Raw genomic sequence first — 23,670 nt, forward strand, 5'->3', positions numbered from 1 at the left:
AATTAAAGCATAGTGATTCATCACAAAAACAATATGTAATTATATATGTGTTTTCCGATGGTCTTAGCGACCCCTATGAAAGGGTCATTCGACCCCCAAAGGGGTCGCAACCCACAGGTTGAGAACCGCTGGTCTAGAAGCTGACTTAACCATAGGCTTTTGAATTTCTGGAATCAAGATATAAGCTCCACTTTATCTAATATGTGGCTTGGAACTCAGTTCCCACCCCCACCCAGCCCCATCTGGCCTTGGGAGTGGTTAGATGGCCTCTGGACCATTTTGCACATGTAAATGTTACTTATACACTTGATGTATAGGAGTGGTAGCAGGAGGGGGGTTGGGACGCCCATTGTTCAAGCATTGTCAAGATCTGCAATTGCAATCAAATTATGCTCTTCAATAAACTGTCTATTTCTTCTGTGCAATTCAGTCCCTGTGACTAAAATCTGCTTTACAGCAATTATCATACAGAGGCATCTTTTCAAAGCCTCAGATGTAATTAGAACGTGTTATTGATAAAGTGTTATCTGAAGATTTAGACTTGGAGTTTGTTCATGAGGGACTGTTGTTGTTTTTTTAATGTTGATACCTCCCCCCCCCCTTTAATTACAGTTGAGAGTTAGATTGAGATGCCGAATTCAATCAAAATCCACATAACACCCCCACCTAGGGACTCCCGGCCCTCCCTTTCTCGCTCAGACTTGTCAAAAGGACCCCAAAGATCATGTTATTTGGGAAAACAACCTGCCAATCTATAACTCTCTCTCTTAAACATTATTTCATTTAATTAACCACATTTTCTTCAACATTTGTGATTCTGTCAGATCAAATTATCCTTGCAACCACCATCTCCCCTATTATTTCTGGATGTCAAATTCTCACGGATCCTTCAAAGGCCAATTCAGATGCCTTAGCCTTCAGGTCACTTAGCCTTCTGTGTTCTGTGCTCCCCGTGTACCCACTGTCACACCAGCCAGCAAGCAGCTCACCAATGCCCACAGCAATTTCTTCTTTTGTGTTACATTTCTGACTCATGTCTGCTTTCCTCCCCTAGATGTGAAGCTCCTTAAGACAAACATTTTCTTTTTAGTGTTTGTATTCCACCCATGGACAACACCACCTTGCACAGAAATAGTAAAGACTTGAGTTGCAAAGGCTTCTTATTTTGTTTCATTCATCTGCTATTATTTATCAGGACCACCCCGTTCATTATATTTTAAACTAAAGGCCCAGTGCATGACATCTGTGCACTCGGGGGAGGGGGAGGTCCTTCAGCCCAGCCTGCACCCTCTTGCAGTCTGGGAGCCCTTGGAGAATGTCTGACTGCTGGCTTAGGCCCTCTGCAGGGAGTGGGCCTAAGCCAGCAGTCGGACATCCTTAGCGCTGCTGTGGAGGCAGGAGAGGCTCCCGCCACCGCTGCTGCACTCACCAGCCATGAGCCCAGCTTCCGGCTGAGTGGCGCTCCCTTTGTGGGAGCGCACTGACCACTGTGGGGCAGCTCCTGTGTTGAGCATATGCCCCCTGATGGTCAGTGCACATCATAGCGACCGGTTGTTCCACCATTCAGTTGATTTGCATATTAGCCTTTTATTATAGAGGATATTAACAATGGAGTAATATATCTATCGATAATTTACTATGTTCCATGTGATGGGCTCAGTGCTCTACTTTATCTCATTTAATCCTAATGGAAGTCTCTGGGCTAGGTAAAATTATTTCCATCTTAAAGATGAGGAAACCAAATTATGAAGAAATTAACTTACTTCAAGGCAAATTCAAACAGCAGAATGCAGAACAGCGGGTACAGCATGTCACCACTTATTTTAAAAGGACGAAGGGGTATATATGCTTTTACTTAAATGTGTATCCAGGAAAATACTCAAAAAAAGCATTGGTATTGGTTGCCTGTTGGGAAGGGAATGTGGTGGCTAAGTGACAGGGATGGTGGCAGGGGCATATCCAAGTGTTTGGAAACACCAAAGTTCATACAATTTGGGCGGGGGGACGGGGGGAGGAGCATTTAAAGAAAAAAGTAATACAGAATTAGACACAGAACCTTAGAAGAAGCCTATGCAAATAAGGGTCCCTGAAATCAAAGCGTATTTCACTTCATGTTAAGTCTGCTTTTGGCTGGAAGAAAACATTTCACTGTTGTGCTCTCGCATGTATATGGAGTTTGAATCATGGGGATGAATTGCCTATTCAAAAAATATACAGTTTTAAAAATTATTATATGTAAGTGCTACCTCTCCAACTGACGGCATAAGACAGAACTTTAAACTTTTTCAAAAGCAAATAACTTTTTGTTTCAGCAGAGAAGGGTATGCCTGCAGCAAGGGGGGGGGGGCGGGACGGGGCGGGGGGGGGAGAAGTGGGGGGCGGCGCTGAGAAGGAATTCTGGAATCATCTGCTCACTAGAAGCTGGGCAGCGGAAGGTCAGATGTACTTCTAGCATGTGGAAGTCTCCAAGGCTTGAGTATGCAATTCTTGACTACGCATCACTTGCTGTACAAGCAGGGATAAGGAGAGAGTCCCTGCTCTTTCAGAAGCTTAACAAGAGAAAAATAAAATAAAAACTCAAAAGACTTATTGAGCTGATTGCTAAGAGGGAGCTGACTTCCAGGAAACACGTGCTGGAGGACCAAAGAGGCGAGTGGACTGGATGCTAATGCTCTTTCCCAAATGGATCTGATGGCCCGTGGTTTTCTGTTATTGCATCCAGGAGCGGGAGGCCCCTTACTGTAAACTACCTAGAAAGCATCCATTCTCTTAACCACTCAATTAGGATCATTTACCCTCGTGATGAATGGGACTGTTCCTCCTCTCCGAGTTCCTCAGAGCGTGCCTCCCTCTAATGCAGATGTAAATAGGTCCATTGGAAGCAGGCGGTCAGCCCTGGCCCTCGGCACACTCACGCCTGAACTGTCAGCCTGCAGCACGGGAATTGATCACAGGCCCCTCAGGTCAACAGAAACATAAAACACCTCGCAGCTCCCTCCATAGATCTTGCTCCTGTGGACAGAACCAATCTGAACTTGCAGAGAATTTGGAGTGGACACTAAGGAGAATCGTCTGACAGTAAGAAATGTGAAATACTGGCCTCGGGGAAGGAAGGAGTGGCCTTCCCCTCTCCCCCAGACCCACAGGAACCCCACACTTTGGATGGTTGTTTAGATACTGTCTCAGTTACTGTGGAGACAGGATGCAGCTCTCAAGGCCTCTTAAAACTTCCGCTGCTCTTGAAATTCCTTAACAATTGAAGGACCTTTTGTTTGTTTCTATTGAAGGGGAGGCCACATAAGTAAAAAAATGAACAAATGAGTGGGAAAGGCTAGGGAAGGGAACTATAAAGTGTTTAGCTTGTACTCTTTTTTAAAAAATAGATTTTTATTGATTTTTTACAGAGAGGAAGGGAGAGGGATAGAGAGTTAGAAACATGATGAGAGAAACACCCATCTGTTGCCTCCTGCACACCCCTATAGGGGATCACTGCTGCAACCAAGGTACATGCCCTTGATCGAACCTGGGACCCTTTAGTCCACGGGCTGATGCTCTATCCACTGAGCCAAGCCGGTTAGGGACACTTATACTCTTTCAGAGCTGCAAACCAGGAGCAATTCAACACATACAGCACACTACTAAAAATAGTTTTAGTTCCATGATGTGGGCAGACTCCATATGGGTAACATCTCTGGGTTCTTATTGACTGTTGCAGCCCCTGTGCCTTTGCACAGTATGTGGCCCATAGTACATCCTTGAATTGTTGTTAAATGAATAAATGCATGAATGGATGAATAAAGTGGAATTTGACATATTGGAGGAGCAGAGAGAAAAGAAGGAATAATAAAAAGGCAATAAAATTTAAAAGAAAGGCATAAAAAGAGACAAAGCATAAATATAAAAAACCAAGAGGTAAAGAGGGTTCCAGACAGATGGACCAGTAGTGGTGACACCGGCTGGCTTTCAAGGACTATTATTTGCCCCCTAGTGGCCTTCAGGGATATTGCACCAAGCCAATGACAGTCCAAAGTTAAATTATACTGTATCTCATCTGTAGACACAAAAATGGGGTGTCACCACTGGGCAATTTCCCGTGGGATGGATAAAACTATGTCAAGAGTAGAATACTGAGCGAAGTCTGGTGGCTGTCCCCTTGCTATGGGACCTACGAAGCAGCACAGGAATGAGGAGTAGGAAGTAGGACATCTGAGATGGAGTTTGGGCTCATGTTACCTAGTATATCCTTAAACAAGCTACTTAGCTCCTCTTTGACTCCATTTTTCATTAATAATCGTGAAAGAACATAATTGTTCCAATTCATACTCCTGTAAAGAAGCTGCCTAGTATTCAGGGGGGAAAAATAGCAGTTCATAAGAAAGATCAGTTTACTATCCCAACTTTCTAAGCCAGCGGTTCTCAACCTGTGGGTCGCGACCCCTTTGGGAGTCAAACACCCCTTTCGCAGGGGTCGCCCAAGACCATCGGAAAACACATATATAATTACATATTGTTTTTGTGATGAATCGCTATGCTTTAATTATGTTCAATTTGTAACAATGAAAATACATCCTGCATGTCAGATATTTACCTTACGATTCATAACAGTAGCAAAATTACAGTTATGAAGTAGCAACGAAAATAATTTTATGGTTGTGGGGGTCACCACAACATGAGGAACGGTATTAAAGGGTCGCGGCATTAGGAAGGTTGAGAACCACTGTTCTAAGCGAACTTCATGTCCACTGCAGTGGGGCTCTGTGTGTGTGTGTGTGTGTGTGCTGGACTCAGACATTCAGGCTCCTGAGAAGGAGGCATGGTGCTGGCATCTCCCCTCCAAGCAGCTTTCCAAAGCAACCATCTAGCCAGGCCACCATCCATCCCTTCTTCAGGCTCCTGCCATGGCTTCCCAGAGGCCTTGCTGTCGGGCCGCTTGCCTTCGTACAGAGCAGGCTCCGCTCAGCAGCAAGACCAATCTTCCTAAGACACACATGGGACCACAGCATCCCAGCGTGAATCCACTCGGGGGTTCTCCACTGCTCTCAGAGCGAAATCCAAACTTCTTTTGCTGCCCTGAAATTATCGGTCCTACTTGCCTCTCCACTCTCATCTTGTGTCACCCCCGCCCCACCGCCCCCTCCCCCCCACCCCCCTCCACCCCCCACCCCCACCTCCCGCTCCTCTCACACCATCCTGCAGCCACACTGGCCTTCTATCAGTTTCTCAAGCACACCCAGCTCTTTCTTGCCCAGGTCCAGTGTGCTATCCCTGCTTCTGGTTCAGAACCCTCCTCCTTCTGACATTTGCATGGCTGCCTCTTCTCCCCGTTCAGGTCTCAGCTTCAATGCTTGCCCTTAAGGAGGCCATTCCTGACCACTCTGAAATAGTTCCCACTTGAGTCTCTCCTTGGGACCCTCTTTTAGGTCTTTTAAGCATTTATCATTTAGTTAGTTTGTTTGTTTGGTCTGCCTCCCCAACTAGACTGTAAGCTTTATGGAGAAAGGGTAACATCTCTGGGTTCTTATTTACTGTTGCAACCCCAGTGCCTTTGCACAGTACGTGGCCCATAGTACATCTTTGAATTGTTGTTAAATGAATATATGCAAGCATGGATGAGTAAAGTGGAATTTGACATATTGGAGGAGCATAAAAAGTGAAAATTTAGAAGTCTAAGGAAACAGGAGCAAGGTGTCAAGGACGATGCTTTTGGCAAAGAATGTACAAGCCATCTTAGCAGAAAATGTGCCAGATTTGAGAGGCTTGTGAAATAATCACAGCCACCAAGACCAAACAGTTTGAGAAATTAAGATGCTTGGAGAAACCTTACACCAAATTATGGGATGCACTGTAGATATAATATTGGAGTTTCTGTCTTTAAAATACATTTAGAGTTTGGGGGTGGGGAGGAGGGCTAGGGGAGGCAGAGGAGAGGAGGGAGAAAAACTGAACTATCAGACGCAAAGCTATTAAGGCCATCAGAACAGAACCACCGCCCAGGAAGGTGAATTTCTTGGCTTATAAACCTCCTCATCGCTCCTCTGTGCTTTGGATATGCAAACGCCTCTGCCGACTGATCTTGCAGAGGAGGGAACAGCCTCCGTATCCACCCAAAGACTTGCATCTGCTCCTGGATCTTATCACAGTGCTCAAGGTGTAATTAACCTGCGTGATGACATGCCCTTGAGGAGGCTGTCAAACCTTCCGCCCCAAAGGCTGTCAAGCCCTCTCCCCCGGGGATCAGAAATGGGAAGAGGGACGCCTCACGTCTGCATCACTGGCATGTGAGCTCCTGGGAGAAGGACTTAAATCTGTTGTCAGTGCCCAGATAAACCATCAGGCGAGGGCAAGACCGCAACCACTATTTGTATGTTTAATTAGTGTCTAGAAAGAGCCGACATGGAGACTAAGGCTCCCTGTTTCAGCCTGGCCTCTGCCTGGTCTGTGACATGGGGCACTGGGTTTTTATAACACAAAAATTATTTTATTCTGGTAAATGAAGGCATTTATAACCATCATCACTTTCCTAAAGAAAAGCCAGTTAAACATTAAAAACAATGAGATGAATTATCCAAGCCATTTTACATAATTACGTATAATGATAGAATTATAATTTATGTAAATTTCATCGATCATTTTATATACGGACTAGCAGCTAATCTGTCCTCTATTGCCTCACCTAGGAACCCAGATAGGCTCTAAAGCGTCTTTTAGCTTTAAAATTCGAAGTAGCAGTATGTCTGTGATTCATGTATCTTTCAATGTATATTTGCTGCTCAATTAAGTCCTGTGCCACTGGTACTAGGAGTGAACCGTTTTTATGATTGTCAGATAAAATATAGAACATCCAGTTAAATTTGAACTTCAGAGACACAACAAATACTTTTTTAGGATAAGCATGTGCCATGCAGTATTCGGGAAATTTGCTGAATCCGACAATTTTAGCTATTTGTCTCCTGCTCTCCAAATACTGTAACCTTTTGGAGGGACAGGAACCGGATCTCTGTCATCTCTGGAATGCCTTACAATTGTGTCTGCCAGATTTTTGGATTCACAAACATTATTGGATTTTTTTGGGAGGGAAAACCAACTTTTTATTTGGGTAAATGAAGGCATTTATAAACAACACTTTACTAAAGTAAAGCCAGCGAAACGTTAAAAACGATGAGATGAATTCTCAAGTCATTTTACATAATTAAATATAACAGTTTAGTTATAAATTTTATAAATCATTTAAAAATTTTAACTTTACAAAATATTCAACACATTGTCCTTTTGCTTGTGTGTTTCCAAGGCAGGCAGGTGACCTTCACCTTTGAACCGGCCTGGCACCGCCCAGCTGACTGTGTTTGGGGGCTTCAGTTGTGTGGTGTTTACTTGAAGGCCTTGCCCAAGTTTTTTACTTTTTTGCTTTAGCTGCCAGGAAGCTCCCAGTTAAACTGGAGCTCAACTGCTCCAACTATTCTCCCCTCTCCCTGCATTCCTTAGCTCCTATACTTTCCTCCAGGCCTTTAAGTCATTTAATGAATGAATTTTCACTGTAACTTGCCTCAAGAACTTTGGAAGTATAGGCATTTTTAAAGAAGACTTGAATATGTTAAAAACCTCAGTAAATGATGCTATTGACAAAGCAGAGATGAATATTGAGTGGTATCTGATTAGTTTACTCTCTGTAGATGATTCTTTTTACTGAATTCTTAATTTCCCATTCTTGGAATGTTAGAACTAGAAAGGTATGTACATCTTCTGAGAAGTCCAATTTCAGACTTGGGGTCCAATTGGGATTTGGGAGATAAGATCCATGAATCTATAAGACCCAACGTTCACTCATCCATATGCCATCTTAGCATATTCAAAGGGCAGTATATAATTTTATTTTTTTAAATATATATTTTATTGATTTTTTACAGAGAGGAAGGGAGAAGGATAGACAGTTAGAAACATCGATGAGAGAGAAACATTGATCAGCTGCCTCCTGCACACCCCCCACTGGGGATGTGCCCGCGACCAAGGTGCATGCCCTTGACCGGAATCAAACCTGGGACCCTTCAGTCCTCAGGCTGACGCTCTATCTATTGAGCCAAACCGGTTAGGGCGAAAGGGCAGTATATCATTTTATAGATGCGATGAGGGAGTACAACCTAGTGAAGTGACTGTCACATGAATCGGTGGCAGGCATGGGTGAAGTGCACAGCCCCAGTTTTCTTAGCAAATTAACTGACTCTGGGAGACAGGAAGGGCAGGAAAAGGTGTTCATCCATTTCTGCTCACATTACATAGTAGGAAGTGAGTGCCTGCCAGGTGTAGGGAAATGAAAAGACCTAAGATTTACCTCAGATAATAGCGACATCCCTCTCCCATCTGTTCTGAGATTTCACAGTTCACTAAGCACTTCTCCCACATTATCTTGCTTTGATCCTCACCAGAAGGAGATTTAGCAAGATGGTAATGTTTTCTGTTTTACTTTACCGATGAGAAAATGGAATAACAGTCACTGTGTTTATGTGGCCAATAAAAGGGACAGAACTGAGATTTGAACATTTCTAATAGTAAATGTCACTCAAGTCTGGCAAGACAGGCCAATGGCTTTGTCATTTAAAAAACCTGATTCACTGTTTCAAAATTCACACATGGTGTATATGATCATTACAAGAAAATTCAAAGACTTCAGAAAAATGTAAATTAAAACGTAAAGGAGTGTATTTCATCCTACTTCAGATCCTGAAGAGTTTGGTGAGTTTTTAAATTTCCTTTTTCTATGAGTTTACATGTATTTATAGACACACAAAAAAATTTTTTATGGCTCAAACTACATACATTGCTGTGCTTTGCTTTGTCTTAAAAATATGTCTTGGCCATTTTCCAAAATTCTGAAGTAGAGATCTACCTCTTTGTTTTAAATGAGCCATATTTGAAAACAGAATAGCACCATCCATGTGTATACTGATGATAGAATACTGTATTTACTACCAATGTGTAAAGGGGAGTTGATTGTGTAAGGGAAAGTGTGCTGGTGCTGAGAAATGGAGTAAACTGACGCTGATAGTGTCAGCTGATTAATTTTCCCTCAAAAGCGGGGGCTTCAGAATCAGAATCACAAAAAGCCTAACAAGACCCTGAAAAAGTTATCGAATAACTGCCTCAGTTTTCCCATCTGTAAAATGGGAATACACATAATATAATGTTACATAAGGGTAGGATGAGGATTAAATAATTCACATTAAATGTTCAGCACAATGCCTCATGATGACGACAATGATGACGATGATGATAATGATGGTGATGCTAATTCTCCAGCGGAGATGGAATAGTGAGTGGGGCTTAAGTTATAAGGTTATCAGTGCCAGGAAGAATGCCCCAGGGGATACTTTTTATTAAGAGCTTCCGAACAGTTCCGACTGGGATGCCCTCTGGAGACCATTCTCACAGCGAGACTCCAGATTTGTAAACCTCGACGTCCCAGGTTTTCATGATCTGGTGCTTGACTTAACCTTTGGGGGAAACCGAGGACTACAGTTCCCAGGGTGCACCACTTCAGCCCCGCCTCGTCCACGAGCTGGCGTCTCGCCAGATCCCCTGCCCAAACTACAAATCCCAGAAGACCCTGCAGCACAGCTCCAGTCTCCGGGTTCACCACGCCCACTTTTGAAGCGTAAGTGTGCCCGTGTTGCCCGCTGGGAAATGTGCCAAACACCCTTCCCCTTTCAGGCCCAGGCGCTGCGATCTGGCGCGCGAACGGGCAGCGCTCGGATGCCGGCTCCTAACCGCCCGCTCGGAAGCGCAGTCTGGCTCGGGAGGACTCGAGACGCGCCCCGGCTCGGTCCGCCGGGAAGGTAGCCGTGCTCCAGCCCTTGCCGGACTAGGAGGTAGACGGGGAGGCGGACGAGACCAAGTGCCAGCCTGGATCGGGGAGGAGGCTGCGGGGAAGGGTGAGTCCAAGCGGAGATAGTAGGGGTGGAAATAGGGCGTGGCTCTTCACTAACTGGCCGGCGTGCAGCGCGCCCCTAAAATTAGAATTTTAGCTGTCCCATCAGGGAGAGGAGGAGGGGCGTCCATAGAGTGCGATGGCTTCTGATTTGGGGCTGATGAGTGGAGCTTCACCCCATGGCCTGGCTGTCCCCGGCCCGCGGAGGCAGTGGGCACCCCGGGCCGTGTGCACGGAGAGCGCAGGTGTAGGAAGCCCCGGTGGGAAAGTTAGGCAGGAGTGTGGTAGGGGACGTTACCCAGGGCACCTGAGGCTTCGGCTCTGTCCCCGGAAGAAAGCCTTTCCCAGCCCCTTCCTGACTCTTGGCGATTGAGGTGGAAGGTCTCTGGGGATGTTTGGGGATCCGAGCAAAGGGAATCCCAGCGGGAAGGAACCCTTTGAGCCTCAGAGGCCTGAGCAGTGCTGCCGGGGTGCCGCCCGTGTCATTAAACGCATTGCATCCCATGACATGGGGTGGGGGCTGTTTAGTCTGAACCGATCCGGAGAGAGCGGTGTCCAGCTCCCCGGTTGTAGAATATTGTAAAAGTGACTCTGCTCATAGAAAAATGGCTTGGGTAAATTAATTTTTAAAAAATGATCAAGGCACAAAACAATGTATATATTGTCCCTCTAAGTATATTTCCCAAATATGGGACGTGTGTCTATGGCTATGGATAGAAAAAGAAACAGAACTATGCTGTACTTTAAACTCTGAAGAGTGGTTATTGATGGGTGGTGAAATTACAGACTCAGTTTACCCTCTGCATGTGTATGTAGCATCTGGATCTGTACAATGAGCACGCATTACTTTTTATCCCCCCTTATTTTTCGAAAAGAGTCACTGGGCTGCTCTGAGGGGGTGCATGTTGGAAGGCAGGCACTGCTCTGGGGCTTATATCCGTTAGGCCCCCTGCAGGCTGATTGGCCAGGAATGCTAAGAGGATTGAATTGGAGGGGTGAATTTAGTGGGCGGTCTATGTGAGGCTAACGCTTTTTTTTCTTCTTCTAGGTTGGAAAGAGTCTATGTTAGCAAGTCTCACATCATGGTATGTGGTTGTTTTGATCTATGTCTGTCTAATCCGTTATCCTTTCTAGTTTGAAATGTTCTTCTCATTATCTGGTGGATTTGGTTTGCATTGCATAACTTCCGTGGGATCTGATAACTCAGTTGGCTAGGGGATGAGAGGGAGAAAAATATTGTAGCTGGAATGCCTCTTCAGCTTTGGATTTGATCCTTCTTTTTCCTCTTTTGTCAGGGTGTCGTTCGCCTATGCTACCTAGTATTCCTGTGTGTGTTGTGGGGGGGGGGGGGGAGGAGGGGAATAGGGGAGTGTTAATTATAAAAGAAACTTTAATATAGCCACTGTTGTGCATTTCCTGGGACAAAAGTTTGTTAAAGTCAAGGTAGGCACATGATAAATACATACATCTCATGTTTATTTCAAACGTTTTTCTTTCCCAGCTTTTACCACGTTTCTGATTAAAGATTGACATTCCTGCATAAGCATTTTCCTGTTACAATGTCCTTGCCCCTTACAGAGGAGCAGAGGAAAAAGATTGAAGAGAATCGACAAAAGGCTCTGGCCCGTAGAGCCGAGAAACTAGCAGAACAGCATCAGAGCGCAGGATCGGGCTCTCCCATTGCGGCCCTTTCTTCCCAGTCCAAGCAGGGTCCTTCTCACACTCTCCCCAGGGATTCTTCTAAGCCAGTGAGCCATGGTGTCGTTTTCAAGCAACAGAAAACCAGTGGTTCATCTCATGGTGACCCAAGACCTCACAACCCCCACAGTTTTCATCCCAGCACTCTGGAGCAGGCAAAGGGGACCTGGAAGAGGCCAGAAGAGATGCCCATAGCCTGCCCACACCACAGCCCACCAAGTCAAGTGACTCTCGCTGGGATCTCCCCTCCCTTGGCACAAAGTCCTCCAGAGGTTTCCAACCAGCAGCTCGTGGGTCAAGGTCATTCTCAGGTTTCCCACAGGGCCAAATCGACACCCTTTGCTAACTCAACTCATGAGCCTTTGGCCAAAGCAAAGAGTTCCCAGGATACACCAGCTTCCTCCTCTGGACAGCTCCCCAGGGAAGCTCAGTTAGAGGCGACGGCAGCCAGACCCTCCACCTCGGGGCAGGACATTTCTGACGTCCACTGTGGCCCTGGGAGTGTGATGCCCGGGACCGAAGGCAGACTCCCACAGAAATTGGGGGCCTCACCTCGCAAAGCAGTAAGCTCCCAGGAGGGAACATGTGTAAGGGATGGAGACCGTTTCCAGGTGAAGATTGGGTACAACGCAGAGCTCATTGCCGTGTTCAAGCGTCTGCCCAGCAGAAATTTTGGTAATGCGTCTTCATTCAGTCTAGTTTTTCAGATTTTTTTTTCCTATTTCTAGAATCCCTTTTAATCTCACAGTTTCTCATAAATATGAAGAGGGTGCATTGGAACATTCTGTCTAACCAGTTGTTAAAATTTTTCTATTTTAGTCCATGTTTTCTTTTGTCAGAGACGTTCCTTCAAACAGCTGCCAAAATTAGGGGCTGCCACACGGCCATATGGAGAATGGATGAGTGTTTACTGAGAGGCCAGCTCCTCTGCCAGGTGCTTCATATGCCCTGTAGCACTTAAGCCTCACAATTTTTTGAGGTAACTAGATGTTATTTTAAAGGCGATGGGACTGGCTCAGCCAGGTAAAGTTACATGCTCAGGTTGGTTTGTCTGAAGGGCAGAGCTGGAATGTGGCTAGCTCTGCCTTGCCTCAGTGCACGTTCCTTCTCATACCTGAGCTTTGCTGGACTACACAGGGTCCCACCTCTGCCCTCAGCCCTCTGAGATGAGGCCCATAACATGTCAGAGCCTGACTTAAATTTCCTGATATGGAATAAAAAGCATTATTCTTATATATATTTCCTATTTGTCCTGTACAAGGATTTTGTAAATCAGTGGGGGCTTGTTCAGCCAACTTTTTTGAATTTAGCATTCATTCATTCATTCATTAAACAAGCTTTTATTGAGTGTCCAAGTACAGATAACAACAGTCATCAACCTCATTGTGGACAGACCAAGTATTTGTGTTTCATTTTAGATCCTGACACCAAGATGTGGAACTTCAGCATGTCCGACTACAGTGCCCTGAGTAAGTAGGTGTGTCGTCACCCCTCATGCAGGAAACACTGGTATTGAGAAGTTTCTCTGGAGTAGCAGATGTGGTCTGGCTGGTGGTTCGGATGGCTTTCAGGCCACTGTCCCCGTGCTCTTCTCCCTTCTCACTATGGCCAATCTAGTGAGGCAACTCATTGGGTGATAGTCACTGGTAATATTGACAAAAGCTGGCATTAAATGGAGCCTGGTATGTTCCAGACTGTTCTAAGCCCCTTACATGTGCTATAACTCTTTTATTCCTTATGACAACCATTTTACAGATGGGGAAACTGAGGCCCAGAGAGGGTGTGTTACTAACACAGGGTCACACAACCAGTAAGTTGCACAAATAGGATTCAGATCCAAACAGTCTGACTTCAGGGTGCATGCTCCCACTGGGTTGCTGGCTCCAGCCATGGCTGGCAGCTATGCCAGCCACTGATCTCAGGAAGGTTTACAGTTCATCAAACCACCCAAATCCTCACAGCACTCTTTATACAGCTAGTTAACTAGGGCTTGCAAGAAAGGGCATTGCCTAGGGAGGGGCATTGCCCAGGCAGGCTCCAGCCAAAGCCAGGTCTGGGGAGGCCAGGTCAGGTTGTTGTCAGGGCCCGTGGGTGCACACACCACTTCTGAGATTTTGTTGACTGTCCCTACTCCAAGGTTTTTGTCACCTTCTCCTGGTTCCTGAAGTCTGCTCCTCTGCCCTGGCTGTTCTCACATCTCCCAGCAGCCATTTCTATCCCCTCTCTTCCCTCCCAGTTCAAAGACGGAAAAGATGAGGATACATGGTGAGGTCACTCCCCCGATTTGGGGCACCAGTACAGTTTCTGGAGGGTGATGGTCAGCTCCCAGCAGAAGTTCCTGTTTCTCTCCTTCACCTCCCCATCTTGAAATGTGTGACACTTGGTGATATCCTTTTCTTTAGTAGCTGCCAGTGAACTCTTTTGGGGGGGGGGGGAGGGGGGCTCATTTTTACTATTAATCCATTTGTTAGGTGTTGGGAAGGGGAGACCAGTGCCCTAAGTTAAGAATGCAGGTTTTGACACACTGTATTCTCATGGTTCCTCAGATTAAACCATTGTTTTCCACTGTCATGATTTTGTTTGTTTTATTATCTTTTTACTCCTGTTCTCTGACCACACTGCATGGTGACCTAAATGACTTCTGTGTTTGCAGATTCATTTATGCTTTCTGTGTGATATGCTTGCCTTCAGTAATGCTTCGCATATTGTTTTTGAAAACTATTTAACAGGCACAAAAGTCTGTTCATAGCTTTTAGAAGAATTTTACTGATTATTTGTTTAGCTCCGCTGTGTCCTTACCAGTGTTTTGCACACTTAATCTGCTGTCTCCTAAGATATATTAACATTCTCACAATGATCATGGATTTGTGCATTTATTCTTCTTTTTAAATTTTCAGATAGGTTCATGATTGTTGTGTCTTCTTAGTAGATTATAGTTTTTCATCGATATAACATGTAAAAGCTGGGTCTACCAGTCTTCTGTCATTTTGCTTCGGGTGTACGTCTGGAGTTTGCCTTTTCAATCCTATCGCACACTCATCTTATGGAAAGTATATCAAAGTGCAAAGAAGAAACACTATCCCCCAAAACTCCCCACTCAGTTAACCACTATTCACGTTTTAGTTTTGTACCTTCCAGCCTTTTATCTGTGCATTAAAACATACAGATTTTTACATATGTAATGTAATTGTTATCTTGCATAATTCGCTTAGTTTTCCAGCATAACATTTTTATTTTCATGCTGAATGTTAACAGTTAATGCTGAGTGATAAAAATGCCCATTATCAGACCACTTTGACTTCCAAAAAAATGATTTCATACCATTGAACTCAATTTTTTTGTGTATTTGTCTTTTCTGAAATTTCTTCCAAAAAATCATTATTGATTATATGATATTTCATTGTATAAATGTCATAGACTGCTTAAATCATTTTCTCTCTATCTGTTTTAATTTGCTCCCAGTTTATTTTTCAGTGTTAAATCTGTAGGAACATCTTTATCCATAAGTTTTTGTATTTTCAATTGTTATTTGGGGGAGATTCCTAGAAGTTGGATCATTTGATCACTTTTTAGGGCTCTTGCTGTATATCACCACATTATTTTTCAAAAGAATTTATTTCCAACTGGCAATGCAGATATCTATTTTTTATAAGTTAAAAAAGGGCTTTTTTTTCTCTGATGATTTGTGCAGTTGAACATTTTTTCAAATGCTTATTAGTCATTTCCCCCCTCTTTTCAATTGGTTACATCTCTGTGTTTTGTTGTCTTGGGTGTTTTGTGCGTGTGTGTGTGTGTGTATGTGTGTGTGTGTTTTAATATATATTTATTGATTTCAGAGAGGAAGGGAGAGGGAGAGAGAGATAGAAACATCAATGATGAGGGAGAATCATTGATTGGCTGCCTCCTGCACGCCCCCACTGGGGTTCGAGCCCACAACCCAGGTATGAGCCCTTGACTGGAATCGAACTCGGGACCCTTCAGTCCACAGGCTGACACTCTGTCCACTGAGCCAAACCAGCCAGGGCATGGTCTTGATTTTTTTAAAAGTATGGGCTCTGCTTGCCTTTCTTACAAGTATCTTTACTCGGTAGTTTTGCCTTTTAATTTAGTTTGTGTCTTTTGACAATTTAGTTTTATGTAGTCAAATCTATTAACCTATAAAGTACATCAGTAATAGATGAAATAAGGTTCAGAACTGTGCTTCTGTGGCCTGGTGGGCCTTTGTCTCTCTCCCTTGTTCTCTAAGCAGAGTTAGGGGCCTGGAAGTAGGGTTAAGTGGGCGATTCTGGTGTGTTGACTTCAGCAACAGAAATGATCTAATAAACTTGCTCATTCTGGTGAAACCCCTCTTCCCCTTGTTATTTTCTGACTTCTAAGTGTTTTAATTTGAAAACTTAAGGAGCAGAAGAGTAATGTTCAATAAATCGTGAATTTTCCAAAGCCTCAATGAAAGCATGCTTGCAAAGCTCCCAGTCCAACAGTAACTGCCATGTGTAATTCCCTATGACCCTGTCCCTGCCCTCCTCCTTTGCCTGCCTGAGCATCCAAGGGCCATGTGAAAGTCATCCACCTTGTCACCGCTGTCCTCCTCTTCTCCTTCGCAGTGAAAGCAGCCCAGCGCCTCCGCACGGTCACCCTGCAGCCTTTGGAAGGGGCCAGCAGTGTGGCACAGACCGGCCTGCCTTCGGCTCCCTCTCTCACCTTTGTCAAAGGGCAGTGCATGCTCATCTCCCGGGCCCGCTTTGAGGCAGACATCGGCTATTCACAAGAGTTGATCGCACTGTTTAAACAGATGGATTCTAGAAATTACGGCAAGTAATTGGCCCCCGCCTGCTTCCCAGGGTGGGTAGTGGTCTGTGGTCTCAGAGTAGGTGTTTTTCTCTCGATTTGAACACTCAAAAATGGCTTTCTTGGTAGAGCCTTCCTGATCTGCTCCTCTTGGAGAGAGGTGATGCCTAAATTGTTTAGATAGTGAACAATTGGCCTGTTTTGTCCTCAGAGGCCTCCCAAAGAGAAGGACCCCCTCCACACACACACACAATTTTTCCCAGTCACCTGTTTTCTTGGTAGAAGCAGATAAATTTCTGCTTTGGCCATTTAAACCTACCTGTTTAGATTTTGTAGCAGAGCTAGAAAAACAGATGGTTGTCATAAAAGTAAATGCCTTTCTGTAGACTAAGACCATAGTTCTCAAACTTGAGCATCATCAGAATCACCTGAAGGGCCTGGTAAACCCAGATTGCTGGGCCCAGTCAGTGTTGATGCCTACTTCCCACCCAGAGATACTGAATTCATTGGTTTGAGGTGGAGCACTGGTAGTTTTAAAAATCTTCAGGGGAGTCTAATAATCAGCCAGGATTGACAATCACTGGCCAAAACCAAACAATTTTGCTTTATTTTTTGTGAGGTTCTTCAAAAGCTGCCCATCCAAATAAAGGGCAGAAATCAGCTTCAGAATTCTGAACTCCTGGAGTTCATTCTTAGCATGGGCCATGTTGTTTTACAAAATGCTGTGGCTTTTATGGGTTAATATTCACATTCTTGAAATGGTTTTAGCCTTTCCCTGGGCAAGTAGAAAGCAAGGTCTTAAAACCTCTTGCCTTTGAGACATCACAGTCACCACACCATGCGAGCTCCCTGGAGGTTTAGGAAACCAGGGACTGAGTAAGTGTGAGGACACAGCAGAAGCAGGCTGGCACATTTGCTTATTTTGTTTCTTCTCATTGCAGATGTCAAGACCAGGAAGTGGAACTTTCTCTTGGAAGAGCACAATAAACTAAGTGAGATGCCCACCTTGCTTGTTTTATATCATGCTGTTGTTAAGCTTTAATGATCTGCCTTAAATTGAGTGTTTTAAAAGGTTCTCCCCCTCCTTCCCCCGCAATGACTGTGCATGCTGTGTACAGGACAAGGAAAGGTGGAGATGTTCTCAGGTAGCCCCAGCCCCATCCGCTGAGACGGTGGCTTTACAATAGCCCAACGAACCAGGGGCCTCTGCTTCCATCAGCGTGAGGCAGTACTGGTCAGATTCCAAGGCCAGGAAACCTCCCTCCCGCCCATCGTAGAAGTGTGGGGGTCAGAGGTGAGGAAGGATTGCCTCGCTTAGATGGAAGCTGCTTTGGACACCCTCTGAGGACAGGCTCTCAGATTACTTCTGGAATCAGATGATTGGTGAAGGTGGGAGGGTCTCAGCAATACTGAGCTGCAGGTGGGTTGAGGTCTGTCAGAGGCTCGGCCTAGGCCAGGGTGCACAGCTTTAATGAGCACTTTGCAGATGGACCAAAGGAAGGGATATGTGTACAGATCAGCCGTGGGCAAACTACGGCCCGCGGGCAGGATCCGGCCCGTTGGAAATGAATAAAACTAAAAAAAAAAAAAAAAAAAAAAAGACCGTACCCTTTTATGTAATGATGTTTACTTTGAATTTATATTAGTTCACACAAACACTCCATCCATGCTTTTGTTCCGGCCCTCCGGTCCAGTTTAAGAACCCATTGTGGCCCTTGAGTCAAAAAGTTTGCCCACCCCTGGTACAGATGTAACTACAAGAAGGAGAAACTAGTTTGGACTAAACGTTTTTCTTCTCTGCCTGCGAAAGGGGACATGGTCTTATCTCAGCCTGTCCTGAATGTCAGTCTAACACCCGTCTTCAAGCTGTCACAGCTCTACAGAGGGTTTGCTGCCGGCGTTAGCATTCCTCCTGTTTGATCCCGATGACTTGTTGGCCTCCCAGCCAGTGTTCACACTGGTCAGGCCAGGGGTGGCCCTCTTACCCACCCGGCTGGGGCTTTAACGAAGAGGAAAGCTGGGTGTCTTCCCTCTGTCTCCTCCTTATGTGACTTACTATAGGACCTCAGATGGATAATTCAACATTCTGGGTCCCAGTTGTCCTTTTAGTAAAAAAAAAAAAGAAAGAAAGAAAGAAAGAAAGAAAGAAAGAAAGAAAGAAAGAAAGAAAGAAAAGAAGAAAAAAGTGTGTGTGTGTGGGGGGGGGGGGGCGTGTCTTTAATCCGTACCTGCTCTTCTGCCAGAAATTAAATATAAGGGAAGGGCTTTGATCCTTGAGGAAAGACTTGTGGCAAACTCAAGGCTAAGTTTGAATATGAGGAGATACTTAGTATCGGAACACTAGCTGAAGCAGAAAGGATCCCATGGCTGCTGCTGTTTGGAACTTGTGACTCAGAGCGAACTCTGGCCAAAGCCAAATTTTTGGTGAGCAGTAGGAATGAGTTTTTCCCTCTCATCCCTTTGTCTTTCAACCAGAGAAAGACATAAATATGTTAGCTATAAAGGCTTGACTTTCATGGAAGGATAAAAAGCAGGATACTTACAGCATTAGCAGGTGAATGTAACATTGAAAACCATGAGTCTCGACTCACATAGTATTATATAATGTTTCTACATCTCTAGTGGGCCACATACTCTTTGGAATATCTGATGAAACAACAATTCTTCATCCAGAAAAACACACAATGGCCAGACATACAGTTTGTGTTTGTCATCAATAATCCTTTGGATCTGGAGTTTAGAATTCTAGATTCAGAGTTTGGATTACTTTTTTCCATGCTGTCTGGTCATTCCAACGTCTTGTGGAAGCTAAGACTGATTCTCCCCATTTCACAGATTGGAAAAAGCTTAGGCCCAGAGACCGGAAACGTTGTTTTCCTTATTGGGAGCATTGCGGGTCATGATACACTCAGACTCGGACTAAACATTGAGATCTTGAGTTTGTATCATGGCCTGTATAGAAATTTAGAAGCCAGACCCATGCGCTACAAGGCTGAGGAGACAGCCTGCAGAGTCGCAGGTCCCGGTGAGCTCTGGTTCCATCAGCATCGGACAGGGCCCTGGGGAATTTGCACCTCTCCTCACCCCTGGGGCTGGTTCCTCCGTGGAAATTAGATGACTGACCCCGAGCTCGTGAACATGTGCATGGAAAACTAATTAAAACTGACAGTAAGACCTTCTGAGTAGATGAATGCTCGTTGATGACCTGGTGATAATTATTTTCTCCAGATTAGGTGACTAAGCTTTCCTCTCTCTCTTCTAAGTGACTTGAGGCCTTTGCCCACAGTGAGATTGGCTTAAGGCCCTTGGTTTTCCCAGCTGTCACAGTCCAGAAGGACTCTGCATCCCCCTCGGCAATTCTGTCTTGTCAGCGGCTATTTGAAAACATTCCCATCCCTGCTGGTGGCTTCGGGTGGCTTTCACAGAAGCGGCTTCTAGATGGCTCATGAGGCCAGAGCACGCTCCTGCCACCTCCCAGCACAGGGACAGGACACGGCCACCGTCGACAGTGCGTGGGGCTTTCTCAGAAACACACCCCGTTGGCCGGAGTAGCAGCACAGGGATTTGGAGACAGTAATGGGTAGGAAGCCGAGTGGCCGTTTTCCCTCTTGAGAGGCTGAAAGAACGTAACGCTTACCAAACACCGTGTTTCACAGTGGCCGGCTCATCAGCCGTGTCTCCGTTTCCGTCAGGTATTTGAGTTCTGAAAGGGTTATAATGAAAATGGTTTCTGAAAGCACACGGAGTGCTCAGTCTCCTGACGTGTGGAGAAATCAGCATGCTCAGATTTAATTTGGAGGCATAAAACGTACTTCTGCGTCAGTATGGACAGTCTCTTTATGTTGAAGCCGCCAACCTTACCTAATTTCCTATCCTGGTGATTCTGTTCTTGCCAACTGTTCCCAGAAATAACTGGTACATATATTTAGTGAAGGACGAAATGGATTTAAATGTATTGAAAATACAAAGCTATTTAAGGTAGTGGGTGGCTCAGTCCTCCAAATTCACATCAGTATTTGCAATTGTAGCCAATTGGTTGTGTGGCAAAACACTTTGTAATATCTTGTGAAGATACTAAGGAAAAACATGATCATATGGAATAGAGAACTACAACCTTAGAATTTCAAATAACACTGGGTAGAAATGAAACATGCCCAGTTTCTCTCTACTGGATTCCTGAGGACAGTAAGCCCCCTGGTTTTACTATGACTCTCCCAGGGTGCCCCTGAAAAGGTAAAGGATAAAGAGCAATTGAGGATCTGTGAACAGCGGTCACTCTTCTAACTTGATTTTTCAAAGGAAAATGCTGAAAGGGAAGAACCTTAGAAAGCTACAGCCCCTAGGACAGCGGGCTGTGGTTGGTAGGTTAATGATTCTGCTACCACCAGCGATCTCGAGGTCTATCGTCTGTTCTCTAACTTTGTGATTTTTTAACATCTTCCCCTGCCCGTTCCCCCCAAATTGTATGTTTTATTTGTATCCTGGTTTATTCTTTTTCCTTTTCTCTGTTGAAGAAGTTTTTTTCCTCTTAAATTTAAAATCAGATGAGGCTTAAATTCTTTCAAAGAGTAAGATCAGTGAAATTAATTTGCTTTCATTTCCATGTAGATCTCAGGTAATTTATTTTTCCCACTTGGGTTAATGGCTTCTGACTAGAAAAAGAGATTTCCCCATCCATTGTATGGAGGTCTGGTACCGCACACTTGAAAGGAGAGTAGAAACCCCTAAAGATGAGCTGTAATGGAAAGTCAGACTGAACTTATCAGGGTTGGTAAACGTTTTTTGTAAAGGGCCAGAGAGTAAATATTTTAGGCTTGTGGGCCGTGCTGTATTTGTCCCAACTACACAACTCTGTCAGTGTAGCATGAGAGCAGCCATGACAATCCATAAACAAGCTGGCACAACTGTGTCCAGTAAACCTTTATTTGCAAAAACAGGCCGATTTGGCCCCCAGGCCTTTGCCTGCCAGCACTTGCTTTGGAGGCTGGGTAGGGAGCTAGCAGGCCACCTCAGGACTAATGGGTTTTCTGGCTGCCTCACCACTGAGATCACGACTGTAAAACTTACTCTCAAGGGGAGATCACTCTCTTGCTGAAAGGGTCGAGAGTGTGCAGGCCCACATGCATTGTTACCAGCTGTGGCCTTTGCGTGGACTTTGCCCTGTGTTGTTGTTTGGGAGTAAGTACCATCTTACTGATCTTTCTCAGAAATGCCCAGCATCTTCTCTGTATGGCGCTCCGTGCTTCCTCGCCCGTTGACAGCAGGTGACGGAGCGTTCTCTGACTTCTCAACATCGAAACCAAAATAAAACATGAGGAGACTGGAAAGGAGACAAGATTTTTCCATTTTAATTCTTGCTCTTTCTGGGCTGATTTTTTTCTTATTTGAATGGGAATACTAAGATAATTTTTTTTACATTACTTTAGGTTAAAAAAAACGATCAGTCACAACATCACTTTGTATTTCTTTCCAGTGTTTGTGTAGTATAGAAAATCAATTTTGCATGACCGATTGCCCTCATATTTGCAGAAATTAAGGAATAGAGAGGGAAGACTTGTTCTCTAGCATGCGTCTATCAGCCCTGATTTTCTCTCCAGTTAGTTTCTTAAGATGGCATGCAGCAGCATTTCAGCCATTGAAATTTGTATTTCGTAACCCCTGGATCTCTTGGACATAACACCCCAATTCATATGCCTCTCTTCTTCCTTCTAGTTGAAAGGGTGCGCTGCCTCCCACAAGTGCAGCTGAGTCCTCTGCCCAAGACGCTCACCCTGGCCTTTGCTTCTCAGCTGGAGAAGACGTCTCTTTGTCTCACAGCAGACGCCCCTGAGGCCGACCTCTCCAGAGTGGACCCCAAGCTCGTGTCCAGTCTGCTGCCCTTCCAGAGAGCTGGAGTCAAGTAGGTGCCTGATCTTCCTCTTGCTCCCTTTCCCTCGCATTTCATTCCTCCCCACCAGCTGTGTTCAGATGCCCCTTCTTTTGTGAATGCTCATCTTTTACAGATGTCTGGAAGCAGTTAGGCATTGAACAGCCAGGTGTACTGTTACCAGAGCCTGAGTAACCATTGATTTCAAATTCTGTGCGTTAGCAGGGCTCTGTGTTGCAGGTGTGCAGAAACCTACTCAAACTAGTTGAAGAAAGAGATTTCTCAGTGCATGTAATAGAAAACGCAGGATCTAAAAGGATCTCATCAGACTCTGTCCCTCTCTCAGCTCTGCCTTCCTCTTAGTTTGCTTTATTCTCAGCCTGATGCTACTCAGGTGTGGCAGCTGGGGCTGCCAGGGCCTTCCAGCTCACATCCATCAGCCCAGCATCCCAGCGGAAGCACCTCTTCTCTCGGAATCCCACACTGAAATGCATGGATCTGGAACCAGTCAGTCATTGTGGCCCAGAGCTTGAAGTCTTGTTGGTGAGGCTGGATGATACGCCTGCCCTACAAGAATTACTTGGACTGAGAGTGGGAGGTGCTAGTTTTCCAAAAGAAAGCTAGGGTGCACTTATTGTAGAAAGAAAAAAGGTAAACTGGAGGCCTGGCCTGTCCTTTTTTCCAGACTTCTTGGGAGAAGCAAAACGACAGGTTTGAACTTGCCTTCTAGTGAATATACGGGAGGTCAAGGAGAGGGAGGAGGTCTTGATAGTCCACACAAAAATATGAGAGCTAGATGTGTTGGTAGGCGGTGTGGCTGGAGAAGAGCCCTGTGCAAGGGAAGGAACTGAACTGTCAGTGGCACTGACGAGCAAAGTCAGCCTGCCTGTGTGCAACCCACTGTGGTGTTTGGGTAAAGCTCGGCTGCTGTCTCAGACAGGATTCTGTCCTGGGTGTGGTTTCGGCACAGCCATACCTTACTGATTCCCAGGTCCCCAGCTCCGCCCACCCTCTCCTCTTCCTATCCATCAGCCTCTGTCCCTCAGAGGTAACACACTTTGCCATTTCGGCCCTGCATCTACGTGATCTGTGATGTCCTTTGGGCCGCGTTTTACCCAAGCTCAAGGCAGTTTTTTTCCTTTGCTCTTTTCCTCCTCTGGCTCCTTCATGACAATGTTGCCCACTCTGACCAGCATCAAGTTCATCATGGCTCCAGTATAGAGAGATCCATGGACCCATGTGGTACCTGCTGGCCTTGCCAGGTAACCTCCTCACCACTGGGGGCGCTGTGCGAGGCACCGGGCCAGTGCTCATGGAAACAAAGTGGGGCCAGCAGCTCCCATCTTTTTCTCTAGGGCTCTGAACATGCTATGGTACTTACAGCCTTTCTTCAACACTT

At 45.2% G+C, this 23,670-nt stretch overlaps 1 protein-coding gene across 1 annotated transcript in view; it reads left to right on the forward strand.

The window, feature by feature from the left end:
* The first annotated feature begins 10,460 nt into the window (after positions 1 to 10,460).
* SMARCAL1 (SNF2 related chromatin remodeling annealing helicase 1) overlaps positions 10,461 to 23,670 on the forward strand; it is a 49,606-nt gene continuing 36,396 nt past the window's right edge. Inside the window, exons 1-6 of the mRNA XM_081096314.1 lie at positions 10,461 to 11,004; positions 11,421 to 12,292; positions 13,036 to 13,086; positions 16,222 to 16,428; positions 17,347 to 17,397; positions 22,118 to 22,304. Of these exons, the coding sequence (XP_080952440.1) occupies positions 11,479 to 12,292; positions 13,036 to 13,086; positions 16,222 to 16,428; positions 17,347 to 17,397; positions 22,118 to 22,304 (1,310 nt within the window). The 5' untranslated portion in view covers positions 10,461 to 11,004; positions 11,421 to 11,478. The remainder of the gene's footprint in view (positions 11,005 to 11,420; positions 12,293 to 13,035; positions 13,087 to 16,221; positions 16,429 to 17,346; positions 17,398 to 22,117; positions 22,305 to 23,670) is intronic.

Source organism: Myotis nattereri (genome assembly GCF_964212035.1).
Source record: "Myotis nattereri genome assembly, chromosome: 7".
NCBI classification, from domain to species: domain Eukaryota; kingdom Metazoa; phylum Chordata; class Mammalia; order Chiroptera; family Vespertilionidae; genus Myotis; species Myotis nattereri.